General features: G+C 49.1%; 1 protein-coding gene across 2 annotated transcripts in view; it reads right to left on the reverse strand.

Moving 5' to 3' along the window:
* MROH1 (maestro heat like repeat family member 1) overlaps positions 1–21769 on the reverse strand; it is a 67404-nt gene extending 45635 nt beyond the window's left edge. For both annotated transcript variants that reach the window (XM_038759948.1, XM_038759947.1), the window contains exons 1-5: positions 21713–21769; positions 7555–7968; positions 2470–2615; positions 2122–2253; positions 1279–1441 (exon numbers count right to left, since the gene is read on the reverse strand). In XM_038759948.1, coding sequence (XP_038615876.1) covers positions 1279–1441; positions 2122–2253; positions 2470–2615; positions 7555–7576 — 463 coding nt within the window. In that variant the 5' untranslated portion in view covers positions 7577–7968; positions 21713–21769. The remainder of the gene's footprint in view (positions 1–1278; positions 1442–2121; positions 2254–2469; positions 2616–7554; positions 7969–21712) is intronic.
* Between the last annotated feature and the right edge of the window lie 4458 nt (positions 21770–26227).

The raw sequence follows: 26227 nt of genomic DNA on the forward strand, positions 1-26227 counted from the left end.
CACTGGTTGCCTGATTAACAAATACCATTATAAAAAAAGACTGCTCAAGGAAATTCCGAGGTAAAGCCTCAGCTGGCTTACAGGAATTCATTCAATCATATTTCTTGCGCGCTTACTGTGTGCAGAGCACTGTATTTAGCGCTTGGGAAGTACAAATCGACAACTTATAGAGACGGTCCCTACCCAACAATGCCAGGCACTGTTCTAAGCGCTGCGGTAGATACAAGGTAATGAGGTTGTCCCACGTGGGGCTCACAATCTTACTCCCCATTTTACGGATGAGGTAACTGAGGCATCCCCGTGGAGTCTAGATCCTTGGCCTCCTGCAGGAGGGACCAGTTCGCCAATGACTCCACAAGCCTCTGGCTTTCCAGAGCCCTAAATGTCACTGCAGGGAACGGGGCAGCGGAGCAGGAGCCCTGGGCCGCGGCCCTGGCCGAGGACCCGGTCCCTAGCCTGGCATCGCCAGGGATGCAGCAAATCGAGTTCATATTTATCAATCAATCAATCAATCAATCGTATTTATTGAGCGCTTACTATGTGCAGAGCACTGTACTAAGCGCTTGGGAAGTACAAATTGGCAACACATAGAGACAGTCCCTACCCAACAGTAGGCTCACAGTCTAAAAGGGGGAGACAGAGAACAGAACCAAACATACCAACAAAATAAAATAAATAGGATAGAAATGTACAAGCAAAATAAATAAATAAATAAATAAATAAATAAATAAATGGAGTAATATAGTAATATATTAATATTAAATATTATTTAATATTAAATTTTAATTTAATTAATTTAATTAATATTAAATATAATAGTAATATTTAGATGGTGAGAGTCCAATCGCATCACACTTAACCCTAACTCTGACCTTTAATCCAAGCCCCTAACTATCGCCGAGAATCCAGGGGTCAGTGGCCCACAGTGTGGCCAACTCACGACCCAACGATGGCCAACGCAGGGAACTGGCACCTAAGGCCCAACACTCCCACTGCGGTCCAGTGTGGTGGCCGGTCAGCTTGAAGCTTTGAATTTTCTGTGGAAAACTGGACCCATTCTGGCTCTCCCCGTTTCAAGCCCCTCTTCTCCCAGGCTGATAAGCCCAGCCCTGTCTCCAGGACCTTCCCACCGCCTCTAAGCTCAAAACCTGAACACAGAGGACTAGTAACTGAGAACCCTCTCCCTGAGAAGGGCCTCTGGACCCAACAGGGTACGCGATTTTGGCCGGGAGAGTAGCGAGCGGGGAAGGAGAGGGGAAATGGAGGACCGGCTCGAACCATTAGACACGGAGAGGTTTGCGAACGTCTGCATGATGAAGTAGTGAGGCAGGACCCCGGGCTGGAATTTGGTCAGGACCTCCTCCATGACTTGGTTGATGAATCGCTTCCCCACCGCGACGAGGACGCTACTTGCCGCCTGTTGCCAGTCGAAGATCACCTCCTGGATCCCAGGAAATGAAAAACAGAGGAAAGACCAAAAGTTCAGCCCAGACCTTCGGAGCAGGAGCTCTCCCAAAGAGACCCCCCTGCCCTGTTGAGGCCGATGCAGGACGGCTCTGGGGTTGCAGGGGAAGCCAGACGCAACCCTGTCCTGGGACCCTACCCAACGGCTGCCCTGTGGTTTGAAGCGCCGGATTTCAGTTCATCAGTCGTTTGCCCTTATCTGCCAAATCCCCGTGCGGTGCGGAAACTAAGGAGGTGGGGGAAGGGGCAGTTTCAGTCTCCCGTACGGACTGATGTCGCTTCTCCCCACCCCAGGGCCAAGCCGGATTCCAGGCAGTTCCATCACCGCTCAGCCATTTCTGTCCCTGACCAGACAGCCAGAGGATCAGGCTGGCCGAGAAGACGGGAGCAGGTTACAGGGTACGAGCGTGACTGTGGATGAGGATAAGGGGTGGAGGAGCAAGCGCGTAAAGCCGAGGGTGGGAGTGTTTCGGAGGGAACATCTGTGGCCTGGGGGTTATTTCCCAGCAGGTTCTGGCCTGAGGACCCAGGGTCCCCCACCTTTACAAGGGGACCCCCCCCCAACAGTGACAGTGGGACTCAGTAAGCCAGGCCAGCAGCCTCTGTCCTTGGGAAGGGTCGGGAGACACCGGAGCTGACGAGACAAGGGGCTCTCACCTTAGACCTCGTCATCTCCAACGATGCCAGGAGGATAACCATCTTGGCCGTGTCCTTGTCCAGATCGTCAAGGTTGTTCTTCACCACCGACTCCATGGCTTTCAGGATGATGATTCGTGACGGGTAAGGCAGCTAAAGGAAGAGACCCACCCCGGGGTCAAGCCGGAGCCGCCACCACCACCTTGGGCAGTTGGGAAATGACGCCGCTGCCCCGTCAGTACTACGGAGTCGGGGTGGGTTCTCCACGTCTCCTTCCCGCGCTGAGAAAAGTCCAGTCCGGCCATTCCCCTGCCACCCAGCCCCAGGCTCCCCGCTGACTACGGAAGTTCAACGTTTCCGGCCACACACCTTCTCGTGTTTCCTCAGGTACTCGTCACAAGCGTGAAGGGTCTCTTCCACCTCCGACTCGCCCAGGTAGCACAAAGCCTGGAAGATCTGCTCCTGCACCAGGGGGTCCTTGTCCACGGAAGCATCCAGCAGCACCGTCGATAGTTCTGACAGAGGCAGAGCAAGTCTGGGGCCCATGCAGATGGCAGTGCCCACCCCGCCAACTCGATGCCGGTCATTCGGAAGGAACTACATGCTGCCGGCGGGCTTCTGGAATTAACCTCCCACATTCTCAGACAGTCTCCGCCCCGGGTCTCTCAGTGGACAGACCGCGCTCATGGCCTCCAGGGTGAGAAAGGTAACCCAAAGGCAGATTGCAAAACTGACCCATCAGCTCTAGGAGGAAGAGGCCACATGAGTCTCCGAGGAGCAGGATGGCCCAGGATCATGGACACCCCAATAGTTTGACGCCCGTTCCCTCCCACCCAAGAGTATCGTCACCTCCCCAAACCCTGACTTCCTGCACTCAGAACACCTGTTAAGATACTCCACCTCAACCCTGATTCCCCATCTCCCGTGTCCCTTTCCGGTCTCGTGGTGCCGATCTCTCCCCCTTCACTCAGAAGACCTTTCTAAAACGCTACCGGAGAACATTACTCCCCTCTTCAAAAAAATGCCAATGGCTCCTCATTGCTTCTCACATAAAACAAGAACTCCTGACTGTCGCTTGCAGGGTTTCCACTGGCTCATTCCCTCTTCTCCCTCCTCCCATTCCCCAGCTGCCCAGGCTCTTCGCTTGTCCGCCTCTACGCCCTAAGAGTCCAGGTGTGCTCGGTGGGAGGAGGGCTCTGTGCTGCCTCAGGGCAGACAACCTCAAAACTCTGTCACTCCCTGCTGCCTTGATAATCCACTCCTCCCGAATCCTGTAGTCCTCGCCCAGGGCTTCAGCAATTTGACCCTGGAGAGGCCCAAAGATGAAGAGATTGTTCAAATGTCTGCAGGTGACAGGCTGGGAGCCACTTGCTCGTGGAGAGGGTGACTCATCCGCGGATAACTGCGGTTAGAGACCAGACAATTCCAGCAAAGGACTGGGACAGAAGGAAGATCAACAGAAGCGGTGAAATGACCAGATAGGGAACAGACTTCCTCTTGCCTTCCTGCTCCAAACTGAAGAAGAGTGTCAATGGTTTGAGACTACAGAAAAGCCAGGGGAAGAGCTTATCCCCAGGAGAGGAAAAATTAAAGAAGGTGCTGCTAAGGTCTGGGAGAACCCGGGTTAAGTACCAGACTAGGTTGAGTCTGCAGTTCGACCGGAAATTGTTTTTAAAGTCTCCAGGACTTACTGTTATTTCCTGAAGGAAATATGAGAGTCTGACTTGGATGCACTCTACATGGAATAAATACTGCAATCAGCATAGCTCAGGGGAAAGAGCACGGGATTGGGAGTCAGAGGCTGTGGGTTCAAATCCCGACTCCATCTGTCAGCCGTGTGACTTTGGGCAAGCTACTTCATCTCTCTGTGCCTCAGTTACCTCATCTGGAAAATGGGGATTAAGACTGTGAGCCCCGGGTGGGACAACTTGATAACCCTGACTCTACCCCAGCACTTAGAACGGTACTTGGCACATAATAAGCGCTTAACAAAGACCATCATTATTTCTCTATTTATTAAAGACGGGTGTCTGGGGAGAGCAGGCTATTGCTTGGGAGAGGCACATAGTAAGCGCTCAATCAATCAATGGTATTGAGTGTTTACTATGTGCAGAGGACTGTACTACGCTCTTGGGAGAGTACAACAGAATTAACAGTCACCTTCCCCGCCCACAACGTAGTTACAGTCAATAAATACCATTGATTGATTGATTGATTGATTAACTGGTTGACTGGAAGAGCTGAGGCTTTTGGCTTGTATTTTATTGACTCCACACGGTGCAAATCAGCAGCAAAAATCCCCCAAAAGCTCCCTGGGCCTGTTGGGGTGATCCAATAGTAACTGCGGTATTTGTTAGGCACTGACTATGTGCCGGGCACTGTACTAAGCACTGGGGTAGATACGCGCTAATGGGGTTGGACGCAGTCAAAGGCAACCAGTCACAGGACGGTGGCGGCAAATTGTCTGGCCGATCTTAGGGAGAACTAGCCAGGGCGATGCAGGGCAGAGAACAAAGGTGAGGCAACTGGAGAATTCTCTTTCCTCCTGGACTTTTGCAATCTGGGTGGGTAGTGCTAATGGGCAATTCCAGGAATTCCAGGACGGTCCTGGAAGTTTGGGATCGAGGCCCTCCCCCTGATCGGCCCCGGGGATAGCGGAGCCAGGATTAGCTTTGCCCCAGACTATGCCCTGCGACAGCAGAGAGACAACGCCTGCATATGTCGCAGCGTCGAATCCGGGGCAGGTCTCGAGCGACGGTCACGCCACAGAAGGGAAATAATAATAATAATAATAATGATGGTATTTGTTAAGCGCTTACTATGTGCAAAGCACTGTTCTAAGCGCTGGGGAGGTTACAAGGTGATCAGGTTGTCCCACGGGGGGGCTTACAGTTTTAACCCCCATTTTACAGATGAGGTAACTGTGGCCCGGAGAAGTTAAATGACTTGTCCAAAGTCACACAGCTGACAGTTGGCAGAGTCGGAATCTGAACCCATGACCTCTGACTCCAAAACCCGTGCTCTTTCCACTGAGCCAGGGTTGCGAGTCTCTCGGGGAGCCGCTTTTCTAGTTCGATCACCACATGGGCTAAGACGGGGCAGAAGCAGGGCCCCGTGGAGCGCGGCTCCCCAGTTGCGGGCGGTCAGAAGATGAAAGGAAAGGGAAGTGGCCTGACAGCGCGAGGGGCGATGACTTGGATGAGAGATTAGAATCCCCATGTGGGCCAGAGGGGACTCACTGATATGTAAGCCCGTTGCGGGCAAGGAATGTGTCTATTTATTGTTATATTGTACCCTCCCCATTTCTTAGTACAGCGCTCTGCACACAGTAAGCACTCAATAAATACGAGTGAATGAATGGAATGAACGAGAAGCAGCGTGGCTCAGTGGAAAGAGCCCGGGCCTTGGAGTCAGAGGTCATGAGTTCAAATCCCGGCTCCACCAATCGTCAGCTGTGTGACTTCGGGCAAGTCACTTCACTTCTCTGTGCCTCAGTTACCTCACCTGTAAAACGGGGATTATGACTGTGAGCCCCCTGTGGGACAACCTGATCACCTTGTAACCTCCCCAGCGCTTAGAACAGTGCTTTGCACATAGTAAGTGCTTAATAAATGCCATTAAAAAAAAAAATGAACGAATGAATGGACAATGAATAGCTCGCTGTCTACCCCTAGAGCAGGGTTTCTCACACAGAGCTAGGTTCCTGCCAGATGGAAACCATGTTACCCAAGCAACAAGAGCAGAATCTAAGTGCTCACCATTAAACGCACAATAAAACAATGAGAATCCCGTCATACACCACCGCTCTGAAGCCAAAGAGCTAGCAGTGGCCAGTAGTGTCCTCTTCTTATAGCCAAAAATAACTGCCTGCCAGATGATCTCCTTGGAAAGCCCATTTACAAAGACTAGCCCAGGGAGCTGGAGAATGATAAGGAGATTTTCTCCTTCATCTCCCCCAAGCGCTTAGCACAAGCACTCTTCCCACAGGTAATTATCACTGATTAACTGAGAGAAATGCAGACCCAATAATGGATGCTTGGAGGAGTCGGGTGGGGATGCTGGCAGAAAAATGTCCAGGGAGTTTGAGGGTCAGTTCTCAGAATACACACAGATCACTCACTAGAACGTCGTCCCCAAGGAATAACAGACAAAGCAGGAGATTGCAAGCTGACTGACAAGGAATAAATGCTGGTTCAAAACAGTAGGATGTTTGTTTGGTAGGTCAACTATCAACCAATCAAATTTATTGAGCGCTTACTAAATGTAGAGCACTGTACTAAGCGATTGGGTGAGGGCAATACGGAGTTGGCAGACACGTCCCCTGCCTGCAACAAGCTTCCAGTCTAGAGGGGGAGATCAACGTTAGTATAAATTAATTAATTTACAGATACGTGGGGCTGAGGGTGGATGAATAAAGGGTGTTAATCCAAGTGCAAGGGCAATGTAGGAAGGAGTAGAAGAGGAAATGAGGGCTTAGTTGGAGAAATTCTCTTGGAGGAGATATGCTTTCAATAGGGCCTTAACTAGTCTTTAAACTTTAAAGGCAAGACTTACTTCTACTTTATGTGCTTTCAATAGGGCCTTAACTAGTCTTTAAACTTTAAAGGCAAGACTTACTTCTACCGCATGTTCCCAAGGGCCTAGAACAGTGCCCTGGTGATAAAGGACTTAGTCTGACTGATGGCTAAGCGGTCCGTAATTATTTTAGAGAAACGTTAAGAATGTTAGATGGTCTATCCCAAACCACGGGGATGGATGACCCAAAGACCCCCCTCAAAATTCCTCCCTGCATCCTGGTGTGGCTATCAGAGAGAGAACCAATCTACTTTCCTAAAATTGTCATACACTGCTCAGAGGCAAAGTAATACTGTCTCCCTCCCCCTTGCCCGAAACTATAGCTGAAGCAAAAACTGACTGTGAAGACTCCTAGCTTACCAGCCCTGAGTCCGGGATTACAATCAAGGGGCCACGTGCCTCAGTTTCCCCAGCCACTACGGCATCTTTCAGTCATCAGTTGATCCCACAGCACCCTGGCCCTGCAATGAGGGGAGGCTGGGGACGAGCAGGCCAAAAGAGCTTTTAAGGCTAAGTGGAGGAAAGGTGAGAAGGGAGGAAGGTAGCCGGATGGATAGATGGAGGAAAGGCTATAGAGGGGACTTGTGGAATGGAGAGGCAACAGAACTAAGTCTGGAGTTACCAGAGAACTCGGGAAATCTGCTAATAATAATAATAATAATAATGGCATTTATTAAGCGCTTACTATGTGCAAAGCACTGTTCTAAGCGCTGGGGAGATTACAAGGTGATCAGGTTGTCCCATGTGGGGCTCACAGTGGAACAGCACTTTGGACAATCATCCTTCCTGGTTTGAATTAACGTGGGGGAATTAATTGAATTAGCACATGTGCAAGCACACACACATACTCTCTCTCTCTCACACTCTTTACACACTTACTTTTCACCCCTGACTCTGCCATGGTCTTGGGTTTCGTCGGTTCCCACCTCACAATACAGCGAATGGCTGCTTCTCCAGCCTGGAAGGGTGGAGGGGGCTGAGGTGGAATTCACGAGCTCTGCCCCATTCCGGAGGGATCCGGCGTGGTTTTCTCGGGGCCACCTCACCCTCTCTGCCGGGGTCAGTGGCCGGTGAGCGCTGACTGGGAGGTGAAGGAGAGAGGGTGTTAAGCTAGCCCCAGCGCTGGACAGCAAAAATCCTCTTCGGTACAACCTCCTCCGTCTCTGGGGTCCCAGTGGCCTCTTCTTGACGACCGCTCCTTCAGAGCCTCACTTTGAGCGTCTCTCCCGGTCGCAATCCAGACAGGACCCGCAGAATGAACCGCGCTCTCCGGCCTCGGCCTTTCTCCCCGACCTGCGAGTCAGAAGTCGAAAAGTCAAATCACTTGCCCGTATTTGCTCAGGCTGTGTTCCCTTCTCGGTAATTCAAATATCCCCTCCACCGGGCATGAAGAGGAATTAGAAGCTCAGATCATTTCTGAAGTCATTTCTGAGAAGCAGCGTGGCCTGGCGGATCGAATCCGTGCCTGGGAGTCGGAGGACCTGGGTTCTAATCCCGGCTCTGCCGCTCGTCTGCTGTGACCTCGGGCAAGTCACTTCACTTCTCTGTACCTCAGTAACCTCGACTATAAAATGGGGATTAAGACTATGAGCCCCAAGTGAGACACGAACTTTGTCCAACCTGATTATCCTGTATCTACCCCAGCGCTTACTGCAGTTCCTGGCACATAGTAAGCACTTAAATACCATTATGGAAATACCATTAAGGACAGATGAGACCCCCCTAGTCCACCCAGACCATAATTCTGCTCCAACAGGGGCATCTTGGCCAAACACTTAAAAGAACCACAAAGTTACCATCCCCAATAGTATTTATTACAGGTCTACTAGGTGCAGAACATTGCTCGAAGAACTTCGGTGAAAAAAAAAGGTTACAATCCAATGGGGGGGAAAAAAAGGTAATGCAAATGATTTACATTTAGCAGAAGCAGGCCGAAGGAAAAATAAGGGAATAAACAGAGAAACGAAGTAGCATAATAATAATGACAATCATAATTGGGATACCTGTTAAGCATTTATGTGCAAGAACTGTACTAAACACTGGAATAGATCTTAGATAATCAAGTAGGGCACAATTCCAGTCCCACATGGAGCTCACAGTCTAAGACACAGGGACTGTGTGTGATTTGCCCTCTACTGTAGTCTTCCCCAACGCTCAATACAGAGCTTTACACGCAGTAGGCATTCAGTACTATGCACGTTATGCCGAGGCACTCTGTGCATGCTATAAATACATAACTGCTAAAGAGAACATTTGGGATGCCATGATCTGGGTTAAAGGATTACAATCAAGATAATAATAATAATAATCATAATAATAACGGCATTTGTTAAGCGCTTACTACGTGCAAAGCACTGTTCTAAGCGCTGGGGGAATACAAGGTGATCACGTTGTCCCACGTGGGGCTCACAGTCTTAATCCCCATTTTACAGATGAGGCAGCTGAGGCTCAGAGAAGTTAAGTGACTTGCCCAAGGTCACGAGATGAGAGTTACCTTCCTCGATATCCATCCCTAACATTTCCCTCTACACCCTTAACTTTTCCTCTAGTGATTGATTACAGACTCGCCTCCACTAATATATCCCAACCCCTAATGAACCTGTTGTAATTTTCAGCCTGCAAACTCCCCGAGGGAACAAATTCCATATGCTTCCTACCCACTGGGGAAAAAGTGGGTCTTTCGGTTTGCTTTGAACCTACCACCTTCAAGTTCGAATGGGTGCCCCTCATACCAGGGGGGTACAATTCCCTGTTTCTCAAGCCCACACCCTTTACGGTTCAGCTGAGCCCCTCTGAAGCCTTCATCTTTCCAGAGCCCTAATCTTTTCAATCAATCAATCAATTGTATTTTTTAAGCACTTACTGTGTGCAGAGCACTGTACTAAGCGCTTGGGAAGTACAAGTTGGTGACATATAGAGACGGTCCCTACCCAACAGTGGGCTCACAGTCTAGAAGGGGGAGACAGAGAACAAAACAAAACGTATTAACAAAATAAAATAAATAGAATAGATATGTACAAGTAAAATAAATAGAGTAATAAATATGTACAAACATATATACAGGTGCTGTGGGGAAGAGCCTCTCAAACAGAAGCTGCTCCTTTCCTCCGACTCCCCTGGCCCTTCTCCGCACGCTCGGCTCTCCTGAGTGCAGAGATTCTCGCATTAGGGAAAACTCGTTCTGCCTGCTGACACCACAGACACGCGCACAACCGGTTCTTCTAACCTATCGCAATCCCATCCCTGCAGGCCCACATGACCGTCCCAAGATGTGGCAACCCAAACCACAGCCGGCATTCCAGACGGGGGAGGGCTATGGCTTTCTAGACAAAGGGGCAGAACTCTTCCCAAGCGCTCAGGACAGCGCTCTGCACACAGTAAGTGCTCAATAAATGCGACTGAATGAATGACTTAATGAATGAACTCTGCTTTTCGGTTTGTGATCCACCAGGGGTACAGTCCAGGATTTCCTCTCTACCAAAGCTCGGGTGGCGGGGTGATTCTTCATGCTCTTTTCATGGAACATTATACACTACGCTATTAGAGAATGCTTCATGTACGATGAGAGTTTCTTTGGCCTTATCTTCGGCAGGAAGCTAGCTGGGTCCTCATGCCTCCTCCAGCCAGACAAGTGGCCCTCCCAAGTTCAAACCTCTAGGCTTTTGGCCCAGTCTCCTACTTTGTGCTTCAGATGGGCTGAAAACCATTCTGGGAAAAATATCAGTATTAACCCTCCCCTCCCCGTCTATCTCAGGAACACCCCCAGCCCCACAGGGAGGGCAGGGTGCTAGATGGAAGTTACCTCAGCTCCCACGACTCAGCCAGGAGCTATACTCCACGAGTTTTGGCCTCAGATACTCTTTATTCTGGGCCGCCTTCAGAGAAGGCTCAATACCGGAGGCTAGAGCTAGGAGAAAGATGTCACCTTTCTGAGAAGTCTGGCCTGTCATAGCAGGGGATGTCAGGAAGGGAGGGTGATGGTACTTAGAAGGGGAGGGGAAGGAGAAGGGAACAGAAATGCAGATTTTGGGGAGTGGGCTTGAGATCCATGGAATTGTACCCCCCCTGGTATGAGGGGCACCCATTCGAACTTGAAGGTGGTAGGTTCAAAACAAACCAGAAGACCCACTTTTTCCCCAGTGGGTAGGAAGCGTATGGAATTTGTTCCCTCGGGGAGTTTGCAGGCTGAAAATTACAACAGGTTCATTAAGGGTTGGGATATATTAATGGACGAGAGTCTGTAAGGGGAAGGAGAAGGGAACAGAAATGCAGGAGATGCAGCCCGGCGGAAAGCACAACATTCCTGCTTGGAACGTGATCCCCTTGTAACCTCCCCAGTGCTTAGAAAAGTACTTTGCACACAGTAAGCGCTTAATAAATGCCATCATTATTATTATTATTACACCAGGAAAGACCTGCCCCGCCAGTCGCTGGATTAGATCAAAGGATTCATCCACGCATCGGCACTAAGAGTTAAAAGTTTTCAGGACCGGTGATGCAAAAGTCTTGACACTAAGCCCTTGTCTTCTGCTGGGACATTTAAATAAGTTATCTCCGGCTGGCTCTCTAAACCCACTCCCTCCACTTGTGCCGCTTACCTTACCCCTTGTCATCTCCTAAGAGCACTCACTCCCCGTCTTCTCCCCTCCCTCGCTGCTCTCTTCAACCTCTCACTCCCTGGAGGCTCCGTCCCTTCTGCTTTCGAGCATGCTCAAGTCTCCCCCATTTTACAACAGTCCCCTTGAGCTACCGCACCATCTCCCTGCTCTCGTTCCTATCCCAACTCTTAGAACGGGTTGGATTCGGCAGCTGCCTTCCTTTCCTTTCCACCGGATCTCTTTGAACCAGCTTCACTCAGGTTTTCATCCCCTTAATTCCACTGAAACTGCACTAAAGTCTTCAATGATCTCCTTACAGCTAATCCAATGGGTTCTACTCTGTTCTAATCCTTCCTGACCTCACAGCTACCCTGGGCACCGTGGACCGCCAAAGCCAGTGTTCCAGTTTTGGGGAGGACCCCCGGTTTTCTACAGGGTGGCAGAAATCTGCCTTTTCTTTTGTGAGCCACAATTCCTCTCCACCACTTCTCCGGCGAAGATTCTCCAAGCAGTTTTCGTGGAACATTACGCACTACACTGTCACAGACTGTTCCCTCATGTAGGCCGTGAATTCCTTCGGCTTGAAACTGGGTCCTTATGCCCTTTCCTCACGGCCTAGTCTTTGCTGGACAAGTGGGCCGCCCAAGTCCAAGCTTCTAGGCTTTTTATCCAGTGTCCTGCTTTGTGCTTCAGCTGGGGTGGGAGCCCGTTTAGAAAACATCAGTCTTAACGTTGCCCGCCCCGCAAACCCCAGCTGCAGATATGGCTTCCCATTTCCATTTCCATCAACAAGATCACTCATAAATGGGCTTCAAGGCTCTCAAACGACTCGCCCCATCTTATAAATCACCCCTCTTCACCCACGCTCTTCTTTCCTCCGTAGTCAACCTTCTAGCTGTACCTCGTTCTCAACTCTCCCATCTCCTCCTCCTCGCTGTTGCTCTTCTAACTGCTTGGAACTCCATCCCCACCCCTCAACGGACCACAGCTCTCCCCACCTTCAAAGAGCTCCCAAAATCTCCCCTCCTGCACCAAGCCTTCTCCAATAAATTCCCAAGGCACAGCAACCCTGTTACCTCCACCACATAGAACGGTGCTTGGCACATAGTAAGCGCTTAACACCATTATTATTATTATTATTATTACATATTTAAACAATCCCTCAGCCCTTATAGACATACATACAATCAATTGTACAGCCAATTTTTTCCACTCACCCCATTAGGAGATACTTGTGTGGGTCTCCCCAGTTGAAACAACCTCCTTTGGGGGAGGGAACATTTCTCATTTTTTTGTGGTACTTTTCTGAGCATTTGGCATAGTGGATTGCATCCAAAGAACGTTCAAGTCATACTACTAATTTCCTTCAGTCTTAACTAAAGCATTCCCCCCGCCCAAAGGGAAGAAGAAAGGATAAACTCACAATTCATTTTCTGCAAAGCCTTGGATCTCCCAGAGAAGGGGACTAGAAAAATGTTTGGAAGATCATTCTAAAGCCCTCACATCACAGACTATGGAACGCAGCCCGCCGCCACAGTGTGCTAGATGCCGGGGCTCACCATTAAGGCTGGAACAGCCACGAGGCAACAACTGAAATAAGCTTAAATTTACAAATTGTTCAGGCTCATGTAGCAGTCCATCGGTGATGCCGAGAGAGCAAGGACTTCAGCTGTTAACCCCTGGATCTCAAATATAACTTATCACTCTGCCCCTGGCCGACGGGCACCCCAGTGTTAGTATTTAAATGAGATTCCCACTAAGCCAGGGGTTGGAACAGGAGAGATAACATAGATAATTGTGGTATCTGTTTCGCTCTTACTACATGCCAGGAACTGTACTACGCACTGGGGTCGGTGGAAACGAATCGGGTTGGACCCAGTCCCCGTCCCACGTGGGGCTCACAATCTTAATCCCCATTTTACGGCTGAGGGAACTGAGACACAGAGAAGCTAAGTGACTGGCCCAGGGTCACACAGCAGACAAGTGGTGGAGCCGGGAGGTCCTTCCAACCCCTGGGTCCGGTGCTCTCTCCACAAGGCTTCTCTAAACACATCTTGCCGGTATGAGAATTGAGTCCGGCTCCCCTGGTCAGCAACCTAGGCGCTAAAACCGGAGCAAGCACCCTGCAAGGGGCTTAGCATTTCCTCTGAACGCCCCTTTTAGCAATTCCATTGCCCCTGCGCCCACCCAAACTACACCACCAGTTTCTCTGGAGCTCCCTCCCTCCCTCCCGTAACGGTCAAGAGGCTGGGGATGTTGAGTAAGACGGAGCGATTCGGGCAACCAACCACTAAGAGACCAGAAACATCCCCAACCACTGCTCAGAATGAAACTACCAAGGCTCTGACATTCCCCCGCGAGGGTCTCGACCAGGAAAAACTGGTAGAGGTGAAGGATTCACCTAAAAAAACCTGGTGTTGGCGAGATAACAACTGTGGCATTTGTTAAGCGCTTACTATGTGCCAAGCACTGGAGTAGATGCAAGGTCATCAGGTTGGACACAGTCCCTGTTCCTCATGGGGCTCACGGTCCTGATCCTCATTTGACAGATGAAGTTACTGAGGCACAGAGAAGTGACTTGTCCAAGGACACGCAGCCGACGCAGCCATGAGAAGCAGCGTGGCTCAGAGGAAAGAGCCCGGGCTTTGGAGTCGGAGGTCGTGGGTTCAAATCCCAGCTCTGCCACTTGTCAGCTGGGTGACTTTGGGCACGTCACTTAACTTCTCTGTTCCTCGGTGACCTCATCTGTAAAATGGGGATGAAGACTGTGAGCCCCATGTGGGACAACCTGATCACCTTGTAACCTCTCCAGTGCTTAGAACAGTGCTTTGCACATAGTAAGCGCTTAATAAATGCCATCATCATCATCATCATCATGCGGCAGAGCCAGAATTAAAACTGAGACTCATGTTCTTTCCACTGGGCCAATTGCGTCTGATCAGATTTCCCCACCTCTAGCCTAAGCTCACTGGAGGCAAGGAATGTTTCTGTTTATTGTTGGATTGTTCATTCATTCAATCGTATTTATTGAGCGCTTACTGTGTGCAGAACACTGTACTAAGTGCTTGGGAAGTCCAAGTTGGCGACATATAGAGATGGTCCCTACCCAACAGCGGGCTCACAGTCTAGAAGGGGGAGACGAACAACCAAACAAAACATAAACCAAATAAAATAAATAGAATATGGACAAGTAAAATAGAGTAATAAATATTCATTCATTCATTCAATCGTATTTATTGAGCGCTTACCGTGTGCAGAGCACTGCACTAAGCACTTGGGGATGAAGACTGTGAGCCCCACGGAGGACAACCTGATGATGCTTAGTACAGTACTCTGCATACTATAAGCGCTCAATTAATACGACTGAATGAATGATTGTAATGCATCTACCCCAGCGCCTTGCAAAGTGCCTGTAGACTACACGCAAATTCGTGAAGCATTCCATATTTTTCTATTTATTTTACTTGTACATATTTTCTATTCTATTTATTTTATTTTGTTAATATGTTTTGTTTTGTTGTCTGTCTCCCCCTTCTAGACTGTGAGCCCGCTGCTGGGTAGGGACCGTCTCTATATGTTGCCGACTTGGACTTCCCAAGCGCTTAGTCCAGTGCTCTGCACACAGTAAGCGCTCAATAAACACGATTGGATGAATGAATGAATGGGCAGGGAGTGTGTCAGTTTATTGCTGCATTGTACTCTCTCAAGCGCTTAGTACAGTGCCCTGCCCCCAGTAAGCGCTCAATAAATACGACTGAATGACCCACCCATAGTAAGCACCTAACAGATACCACAGGCAGCAGTAAGCCTGTCTGGGGGACACGGATGCTCGTGCCCATTCTGGTCCTGCATCTGCTACTCTGCATCCTGCAGAGAAGCAGCGTGGCTCAGTGGAAAGAGTGCAATTTGGGAGTTAAAGGTCATGGGTTCTAATCCTGCCTCTGCCACTTGTCAGCTGTGTGACTTTGGGCAAGTCACTTCACTTCTCTGGGCCTCAGTTACCTCAATCGGGAAAATGGAGATTAAGACTGTGAGCACCACATGGGACAACCTGACCACCTTGTATCCCCCCCAGTGCTTAGAACAGTGCTTTGCACATAGTAGGCGCTTAACAAATACCATCATTATTATTTTATTATTATCTGTTGCAAAAGAGGCCAAAATCAGGGCCTTACTGCAGAGAAGAGAGTTTAAAACCGCACAGTCATTTTCGGGCTCCGTGCCAGGCTACTTGCTGCCACCCAGGAGAGGAGGAGGAGGAGGATGGGGAGGAAAAGGAGGAGGAGGAGGAGGAGGTGGAGGAGGACGAGGAGGAGGAGAAGGAGAAGGAGGAGGAGGAGGAGGAGGAGGAGGAAGAGGAGGAGGAGGAGGAGGAGGAGGAGGAGGAGGAGGAGGAGGAGCAGCAGGAGGGGGAGGGGGAGGAGGAGGAGGAGGAAGAAGAGGAGGAGGAGGAGGAGGCCAGGCTCTGGCTGTGTGACAGGGGTGAGTCACAGTCAGGTGCTGCCCCATTTGGAGGCCTGGAGAATGGGGATGGAGGAGTGGGCTGCTGTTCATTCCTTCATTCAATCGTATTTATTGAGCGCTTACTGTGTGCAGAGCCCTGGACTAAGCGCTTGGGAAGTACAAATCGGCAACAGATAGAGACAATCCCTACTCAACAACGGGCTCCCCGTCTAGAAGTGGGGGACAGACAACAAAACAAGTAGACAGGTGTCAATACCATCAGAATAAATAGAATTATGACTATATACACATTATTGGGCGCTTACTGTGTGCAGAGCACTGGACTAAGTGCTTGGGAATTACAAATCAGCAAAAGATGGAGAGGATCCCTACCCAACAACGGGCTCACAGGCTAGAAGGGGGAGACAGCAAAACAAAACAAGTAGACAGGTGTCAATACCATCAGACTAAACAGAATTATGACTATATACACATTATTGAGCGCTTCCTGTGTGCACGGCACTGGACTAAGCGCTTGGGAAGTCCAAGTCGGCAACACATAGAGACAGTCCCTAGAGACAGTCCCTACCCAACAACAGGCTCCCAGTCTAGAAGGGGGAGGCAGACAGCAAAATAAAACAAGCAGACGGGTGTCAATACCATCAGAATAAACAGAATTATGGCTATAGACATATCATTAATAAAATAGAGTAATAAATAGGTACAAATAGACACAAGAGCCGTGGGGAGGGGAAGGGGACAGAGCAGAGGGAGGGAGTGGGGGCGATGGGGAGGGGGAGCAGAGTGAGCCCGTTGTTGGGTAGGGATTGTCGCTATCTGTTGCCGACTTGTACTTCCCAAGCGCTCAGTACAGTGCTCTGCACACAGGACGCGCTCAACTCATTCATTGAATCGTATTTATTGAGCACTTCCTGTGTGCAGAGCACTGTATTAAGCGCTTGGGAAGCACAAATCGGCAAGACAGAGACGGTCCCTACCCAACAGCTGGCTCCCAGTCTAGAAGGGGGAGACAGACAGCAAAACAAAACAAGTAGACAGGTGTCAATACCATCAGACTAAATAGAATTAAAGCTATATACACATTACTGAGCGCTTCCTGAGTGCAGAGCACTGGACTAAGCGCTTGGGAAGTCCAAGTCGGCAACAGATAGAGACGGTCCCTACGCAACAACAGGCTCCCAGTCTAGAAGGGGGAGACAGACACCAAAACACATAGATAGGTGTCAAAACCTGTCTCTATATGTTGCCAACTTGTACTTCCCAAGCGCTTAGTACAGTGCTCTGCACACAGTAAGTGCTTAATAAATACGATTGAATGAATGAAAACCGTCCAAATAAATAGGAAAAAATGTGATTGAATGAAGGGAAAAGGGGGGGCTCAATGTGGGAAGGCCTTCTGGAGGAGGTGAGCCCTCAGTGGTAGAGAAGCAGCATTCATTCATTCAATCGTATTTATTGAGCGCTTACTGTGTGCACAGCACTGGACTAAGCGCTTGGGAAGTCCAAGTTGGCAACATATAGAGACGGTCCCTACCCAACAGCGGGCTCACAGTCTAGAAAGGGAGTTGCTCAGTGGAAAGAGCCCAGGCTTTGGAGTCAGAGGTCATGGGTTCAAATCCCAGCTCCACCAACTGTCAGCTGTGTGACTTTGGGCAAGTCACTTAGCTTCTCTGGGCCTCTGTGACTTCATCTGTAAAATGGGGATAAAGCCTCTGAGCCCCCCGTGGGACAACCTGATCATTGTGTAACCTCCCCAGCGCTTCGAACAGTGCTTGGCACATAGTAAGCGCTTAATAAATGCCATTTCAGGGCTTTGAAGGGAGGAAGAGGGCTAGTTTGATGAAGCCTGTGAACCCCGTGTGGGACAACCTGATCACCGTGTAACCACTCCAGTGCTTAGAACAGTGCTTGGCACACGGTAAGCGCTTAATAAATGCCATTTCAGGGCTTTGAAGGGAGGAAGAGGGCTTGTTTGATGAAGCCTGTGAGCCCCGTGTGGGACAACCTGATCACTGTATAACCACCCCAGTGCTTAGAACAGTGCTTGGGACATAGTAAGCGCTTAATAAATGCCATTTCAGGGCTTTGAAGGGAGGAAGAGGGCTAGTTTGATGAAGCCTGTGAGCCCCGTGTGGGACAACCTGATCACCGTGTAACCTCCCCAGTGCTTGGAACAGTGCTTGGCACATAGTAAGCATTTAAAAAACGCCATTTCAGGACTCTGAAGGGAGAAAGGGGGCTAGTTTGATGAAGCCTGTGAGCCCCGTGTGGGATAACTTGATCACCGAGTAACCTCCCCAGCAGTTAGAACAGTGCTTGGCACATAGTAAGCGCTTAATAAATGCCATTTCAGGGCTTTGAAGGGAGAAAGCGGGCTAGTTTGAAGCCTGTGAGCCCTGTGTGGGACAACCTGATCACCGTGTAACTTCTTCAGCGCTTAGAACAGTGCGTGGCACACAGTAAGCGCTTAATAAATGCCATTTCAGGGCTTTGAAGGGAGGAAGAGGGCTACTTCGATGAAGCCTGTGAGCCCCCTGTCTCCCCCTTCTAGACTGTGAGCCCACTGTTGGGTAGGGACCGTCTCTCTACGTTGCCAACTTGGACTTCCCAAGCGCTTACTACAGCGCTCTGCACCCAGTAAGCGCTCAATAAATACGACTGAAGGAATGACAACCTGATCACCGTGTAACCTCCCCAGCGCTTAGAACAGTGCTTGGCACAGAGTAGGCGCTTAATAAACGCCATTTCAGGGCTTTGAAGGGGAGGAAGGGGGCTACTTTGATGAAGTCTCCTATGGGACAACCTGATCCCCGTGTAACCTCCCCAGCGCTTAGAACAGTGCTTGGCACATAGTGAGCGCTTAATAAACGCCATTTCAGGGCTTTGAAGGGGAGGAAGAGGGCTAGTTTGATGAAGCCTTCTATGGGACAACCTGATCACCGTGTCACCTCCCCAGCGCTTAGAACAGTGCTTGGCACATAGTGAGCGCTTAATAAACGCCATTTCAGGGCTTTGAAGGGGAGGAAGAGGGCTACTTTGATGAAGCCTCCTATGGGACAACCTGATCCCCGTGTAACCTCCCCAGCGCTTAGAACAGTGCTTGGCACAGAGTGAGTGCTTAATAAACGCCATTTCAGGGCTTTGAAGGGGAGGAAGGGGGCTACTTTGATGAAGCCTCCTATGGGACAACCTGATCCCCGTGTAACCTCCCCAGTGCTTAGAACAGTGCTTGGCACATAGTAGGCGCTTAATAAACGCCATTTCAGGGCTTTGAAGGGGAGGAAGAGGGCTAGTTTGATGAAGCCTCCTGTGGGACAACCTGATCACCGTGTAACCTCCCCAGCGCTTAGAACAGTGCTTGGCACATAGTAAGCGCTTAATAAACGCCATTTCAGGGCTTTGAAGGGGAGGAACAGGGCTAGTTTGATGAAGCCTTCTATGGGACAACCTGATCACCGTGTCACCTCCCCAGCGCTTAGAACAGTGCTTGGCACATAGTAAGCGCTTAATAAATGCCATTTCAGGGCTTTGAAGGGAGGAAGTGGGCTAGTTTGATGAAGCCTGTGAGCCCCATATGGGACAATCTGATCACTGTGTAACCACCCCAGTGCTTAGAACAGTGCTTGGCACATAGTAAGTGCTTAATAAATACCATTTCAGGGCTTTGAAGGGAGGAAGAGGGCTACTTCGATGAAGCCTGTGAGCCCCCTGTCTCCCCCTTCTAGCCTGTGAGCCCACTGTTGGGTAGGGACCGTTTCTCTATGTTGCCAACTTGGTCTTCCCAAGCGCTTAGTACAGCGCTCTGCACCCAGTAAGCGCTCAATAAATACGACTGAATGAATGACAACCTGATCACTGTGTAACCTCCCCAGCGCTTAGAACAGTGCTTGGCACATAGTGAGCGCTTAATAAACGCCACTTCAGGGCTTTGAAGGGGAGGAACAGGGCTAGTTTGATGAAGCCTTCTATGGGACAACCTGATCACCGTGTCACCTCCCCAGCGCTTAGAACAGTGCTTGGCACGTAGTAGGCGCTTAATAAACGCCATTTCAGGGCTTTGAAGGGGAGGAAGAGGGCTACTTTGATGAAGCCTCCTATGGGACAACCTGATCCCCGTGTAACCTCCCCAGCGCTTAGAACAGTGCTTGGCACATAGTAGGTGCTTAATAAACGCCATTTCAGGGCTTTGAAGGGGAGGAACAGGGCTAGTTTGATGAAGCCTCCTATGGGACAACCTGATCCCCGTGTAACCTCCCCAGCGCTTAGAACAGTGCTTGGCACATAGTAGGCGCTTAATAAACGCCATTTCAGGGCTTTGAAGGGGAGGAAGAGGGCTAGTTTGATGAAGCCTCCTATGGGACAACCTGATCCCCGTGTAACCTCCCCAGCGCTTAGAACAGTGCTTGGCACAGAGTAGGCGCTTAATAAACGCCATTTCAGGGCTTTGAAGGGGAGGAAGAGGGCTACTTTGATGAAGCCTCCTATGGGACAACCTGATCCCCGTGTAACCTCCCCAGCGCTTAGAACAGTGCTTGGCACATAGTGAGCGCTTAATAAACGCCATTTCAGGGCTTTGAAGGGAGGAAGAGGGCTACTTTGATGAAGCCTCCTGTGGGACAACCTGATCACCGTGTAACCTCCCCAGCGCTTAGAACAGTGCTTGGCACAGAGTGAGAGCTTAATAAACGCCATTTCAGGGCTTTGAAGGGGAGGAAGAGGGCTACTTTGATGAAGCCTCCTGTGGGACCACCTGATCACCGTGTCACCTCCCCAGCGCTTAGAACAGTGCTTGCCACATAGTGAGCACTTAATAAACGCCATTTCAGGGCTTTGAAGGGGAGGAAGAGGGCTAGTTTGATGAAGCCTCCTATGGGACAACCTGATCCCCGTGTAACCTCCCCAGCGCTTAGAACAGTGCTTGGCACAGAGTAGGCGCTTAATAAACGCCATTTCAGGGCTTTGAAGGGGAGGAAGAGGGCTACTTTGATGAAGCCTCCTATGGGACAACCTGATCCCCGTGTAACCTCCCCAGCGCTTAGAACAGTGCTTGGCACATAGTGAGTGCTTAATAAACGCCATTTCAGGGCTTTGAAGGGGAGGAAGAGGGCTACTTTGATGAAGCCTCCTGTGGGACAACCTGATCCCCGTGTAACCTCCCCAGCGCTTAGAACAGTGCTTGGCACATAGTAGGCGCTTAATAAACGCCATTTCAGGGCTTTGAAGGGGAGGAAGAGGGCTACTTTGATGAAGCCTCCTGTGGGACAACCTGATCACCGTGTCACCTCCCCAGCGCTTAGAACAGTGCTTGGCACATAGTGAGCGCTTAATAAACGCCATTTCAGGGCTTTGAAGGGAGGAAGTGGGCTAGTTTGATGAAGCCTGTGAGCCCCGTATGGAACAACCTGATCACTGTGTAACCACCCCAGTGCTTAGAACAGTGCTTGGCACATAGTAAGCGCTTAATAAATGCCATTTCAGGGCTTTGAAGGGAGGAAGAGGGCTAGTTTGAAGCCTGTGAGACAACCTGATCACCGTGTCACCTCCCCAGCGCTTAGAACAGTGCTTGGCACATAGTAGGCGCTTAATAAACGCCATTTCAGGGCTTTGAAGGGAGGAATAAGCGCTCAATAAATACGACTGAATGAATGAATATGTTGCCAACTTGTCCTTCCCAAGCGCTTAGTCCAGTGTTCTGCACACAGTAAGCGCTCAATAAATACGATTGACTGATTGATTGAGGAAGAGGGCTAGTTTGGGGGGGCAAGGAGGGGTCAAAGGTCAAGGTGTTGTTCGCTCGACCAGGCCTCCCCCGCACTCCGAAGCGTCGCCTCAGAGAGGAGGGGAGGGGGCTTCCGGGCGTCGGTTCCCCGCGGTTCGAGAAGGGCAAGGGAACCGGGGGGTTTAAGGGGGTTTTGGGGGTGCAGGAGCCGGAAATTCGGGGCTCCTTCGGTGTCCTTCGCCCCCAAATCGGTTACCTGCTCCGCCGGGACGAGCCTTGCGCGCCGCCGACGCCGCCTGAGGCGAAGCCGCAGCGCGCGCCCGCAGCGCCTGGAGGCGCCCTTCGACACCGCCCCGCGCGGCCACGCCCACCCACGTCGCCACGCCCCCCTCGTGCGTCGTCACGCCCTCCTCGTGCGTCGCCACGCCCTCCTCGTGCGTCGCCACGCCCTCCTCGTGCTTCGTCACGCCCCCCTCGTGCGTCGTCACGCCCTCCTCGTGCGTCGTCACGCCCCCCCGTGCGTCAATCAATCAATCAATCAATCGTATTTATTGAGCGCTTACTATGTGCAGAGCACTGTACTAAGCGCTCGGGAAGTACAAATTGGCAACACATAGAGACAGTCCCTACCCAACAGTGGGCTCACAGTCTAAAAGGGGGAGACAGAGAACAGAACCAAACATACCAACAAAATAAAATAAATAGGATAGAAATGTACAAGTAAAATAAATAAATAGAGTAATAAATATGTACAACCATATATACATATATACAGGTGCTGTGGGGAAGGGAAGGAGGTAAGATGGGGGGATGGAGAGGGGGACGAGGGGGAGAGGAGGGAAGGGGCTCAGTCTGGGAAGGCCTCCTGGAGGAGATGAGCTCTCAGCAGGGCCTTGAAGGGAGGAAGAGAGCTAGCTTGGCGGAGGGGCAGAGGGATTGGGGGCATTCCAGGCCCGGGGGATGACGTGGGCCGGGGGTCGACGGCGGGACAGGCGAGAACGAGGTACAGTGAGGAGATTAGCGGTGGAGGAGCGGAGGACGCGGGCTGGGCAGTAGAAGAAGAGAAGTGAGGTGAGGTAGGAGGGAGCGAGGTGATGGACAGCGTCGTCACGCCCCCCTCGTGCGTCCTCCCCGTGCGTCGCCACGCCCTCCCCGTGCGTCCTCCCCGTGCGTCCCCACGCCCCCCCGTGCGTCCCCGCACGTGCGCGCGCAGCCCCCCACCCCGCCCGCGCGCTCGTCCTCCCTCGCGCGCCCCCGACAGTTGGGCGCTAGTCTCGGCCGTGCGCATGCGCCTAGTGGAGGGGCGTGGCTCTGCTTTTTTTTCATACTAGTAATGCATTCAATCGTATTTATTGAGCGCCTACGGTGTGCAGGGCACTGTACTAAGCGCTTGGGAAGTCCAAGTTGGCAACACCTAGAGACGGTCCCTACCCAACAGCGGGCTCACGGTCTAGAAGGGGGAGACAGAGAACAAAACAAAACATATTAACAAAATAAAATAAATATGTATAAATAAAATAAATAACTAAATAGAGTAATAAGTACGTACAAACATATGTACATATTACAGGTATATATATTTGCACTATATATATATATACTATATATATATTCATTCATTCAATCGTATTTATTAAGCGCTTACTGTGTGCAGAGCACTGGACTAAGCGCTTGGGAAGTACAAGTTGGCCACATATAGAGACGGTCCCTACCCAGCAGCGGGCTCACGGTCTAGAAGGGGGAGACAGACAACAAAACAAAACATATTAACAAAATAAAATAAATAGAATAAATATGTACAAATAAATAAATAGAGTAATAAGTACGTACAAACATATATACATATATGCACGTATATATTTGTACTATATATATACTACATATATTCATTCATTAATATGTACAAATAAATAGAGTAATAAGTACGTACAAACATATATACATATATACACGTATATATTTGTACTATATATACTATATATTCATTCATTCATTCAATCCTATTTATTAAGCGCTTACTGTGTGCAGAGCACTGGACTAAGCACTTGGGATATATACTATATATATTCATTCATTCATTCAATCGTATTTATTAAGCGCTTACTGTGTGCACAGCACTGGACTAAGCGCTTGGGAAGTCCAAGTTGGCAACATAAGAGAGACGGTCCCTACCCGACAGCGGGCTCACAGTCTAGAAGGGGGAGACAGACAACAAAACAAAACATATTAACAAAATAAAATAAATGGAATAAATATGTACAAATAAATAGAGTAATAAGTATGTACAAACATATATACATATATACAGGTATATATATTTGTACTATATATATATATATACTATATATATTCATTCATTCAATAGTATTTATTAAGCACTTACTGTGTGCAGAGCACTGTACTAAGCGCTTGGGTAGTCCAAGTTGGCAATGTATAGAGACGGTCCCTACCCAACAGCGGGCTCACGGTCTAGAAGAGGGAGGGAGACAGACAACAAAACAAAACATATTAACAAAATAAATTAGACTAAATATGTACAAATAGAGTAATAAGTACGTACACACATATATACATATATACAGGTATATATATATGTATTTGTACTATATATATACTATATATATTCACTCATTCAATCGTATTTATTAAGCACTTACTGGGTGCAGAGCACTGTACTAAGCACTTGGGAAGTCCAAGTTGGCAACGTATAGAGACGGTCCCTACCCAACAGCGGGCTCACGGTCTAGAAGGGGGAGACAGAGAACAAAACAAAACATATTAACAAAATAAAATAAATAGAATAAATATGTACAAATAAAATAAATAGAGCAACAAATACGTAGTGATCTGCACGCAGTAAGCGCTCAAAAAATACGATTGAATGAATGAATGAACAATAATAATAATGATGGCATTTATTAAGCCAAAATAAAGTCACCCAAAGTCACACAGCTGACAATTGGCTGTGAGCCCCCCGTGGGATGACCTGATCACCTTGTACCCTCCCCGGCGCTTAGAACAGGGCTTTGCACATAGTAAGCGCTTAATAAATGCCATTATTATTATTATTATTATTATTTGGGCAAGTCACCTCACATTCAATCGTATTTATTGAGCGCTTACTGTGTGCAGAGTACTGGACTCCGGACTCTTGCCAAATTGTACTTCCCAAGCGCTTAGTCCAGTGCTCTGCACACAGTGAGCGCTCAATAAATACGATTGAATGAATGAATGAATAGAAGGGGGAGACACAACAAAACAAAACATGTGGACGGGTGTCAAGTCATCAGAATAAATAGAAGTAAAGCTCGATGAACATAGTAATGATGGTATTTGTTCATTCATTCATTCAATCGTATTTATTGAGCACTTACTGTATGCAGAGCACTGGACTAAGCGTTTGGGAAGTACAGGTCGGCAACATATAGAGACGGTCCCTACACAACAACAGGCTCACAGCCAGGGAGGGGAAGACAGAAAACAAAACAAGTAGACAAGTGTCAAGACCATCAAAATAGATATTTTACTTGTACATATTTACTATTCTATTTATTTTGTTAATGATGTGCATCTAGCTTTACTTCTATTTATTCGGATGTCTTGACACCTGTCCACATGTTTTGTTTTGTTGTCTGTCTCTCCCTTCTAGACTGTGAGCCCGTTGTTGGGTAGGAACCGTCTCTCTATGTTTCCAACTTGGACTTCCCAAGCGCTTAGTCCAGTGCTCTGCACACAGTAAGCGCTCAATAAATACGATTGAATGAATGAATGAATAAATAGAATTATAGATAGAGCATTTACTATGTGCCAGGCACTGTAACCACAATTAATAATAATGATAGTATTTGCTAAGCGCTTACTATGTGCCAAGCCCTGTTCTAAGCGCTGGGGCAGATACATCGGGTTGTCCCTCGTGGGGGTTCACAGTCTTTAATCCCCATTTTACAGTTGAAGTCATTGAGGCCCAGAGAAGTGAGGTGGCTTGCCCAAGGTCACACAGCAGACAAGTGGCGGAGCCGGGATTAGAACCCAGGTCCTGAGAGGAACAGAGGGCAAAAGGAGTCCCACCCCCAACCTTTCAATGCTGAGGAAAATCCAAACCACAATCTGCTGGCACCCAAGGGGATATCAATATTATTATTATTCACATCGCCTTACCTCCTTCCCCTCCCCACAGCACCCGTATATATGTATATATGTTTGTACGTATTTATTACTCTATTTTATTTGTACATATTTATTCTATTTATTTTATTTTGTCAGTATGTTTTGTTGTCTGTCTCCCCCTTCTAGACCGTGAGCCCGCTGTTGCATAGGGACTGTCTCTAGATGTTGCCGACTTGGACTTCCTAAGCGCATAGTACAGTGCTCTGCACACAGTAAGCGCTCAATAAATACGATTGAATGAATGAATCATATTTCACATCAGGTCACACTGAGCCCACCGTGGGTAGACACCTGGGGGGAGAGGGAGGGAAAGAGGAGCAGGTGACAAGGTTTTGTCTCTGTCTTTGAGAGACAGGGAGGCCTTCCTCTCCCCCTCATCCCCCTTTCCATCCCCCCCGTCTTACCTCCTTCCCTTCCCCACAGCACCTGTATATATGTATATATGTTTGTACAGATTTATTACTCTATTTATTTCTTTTACTTGTTCATATCTATTCTATTTATTTTATTTTGTTAATATGTTTGGTTTTGATCTCTGTCTCCCCCTTCTAGACTGTGAGCCCACTGTTGGGTAGGGACTGTCTCTATATGTTGCCAACTTGGA

This window comes from Tachyglossus aculeatus, chromosome 18, assembly GCF_015852505.1.
Source record: "Tachyglossus aculeatus isolate mTacAcu1 chromosome 18, mTacAcu1.pri, whole genome shotgun sequence".
Taxonomy (NCBI): domain Eukaryota; kingdom Metazoa; phylum Chordata; class Mammalia; order Monotremata; family Tachyglossidae; genus Tachyglossus; species Tachyglossus aculeatus.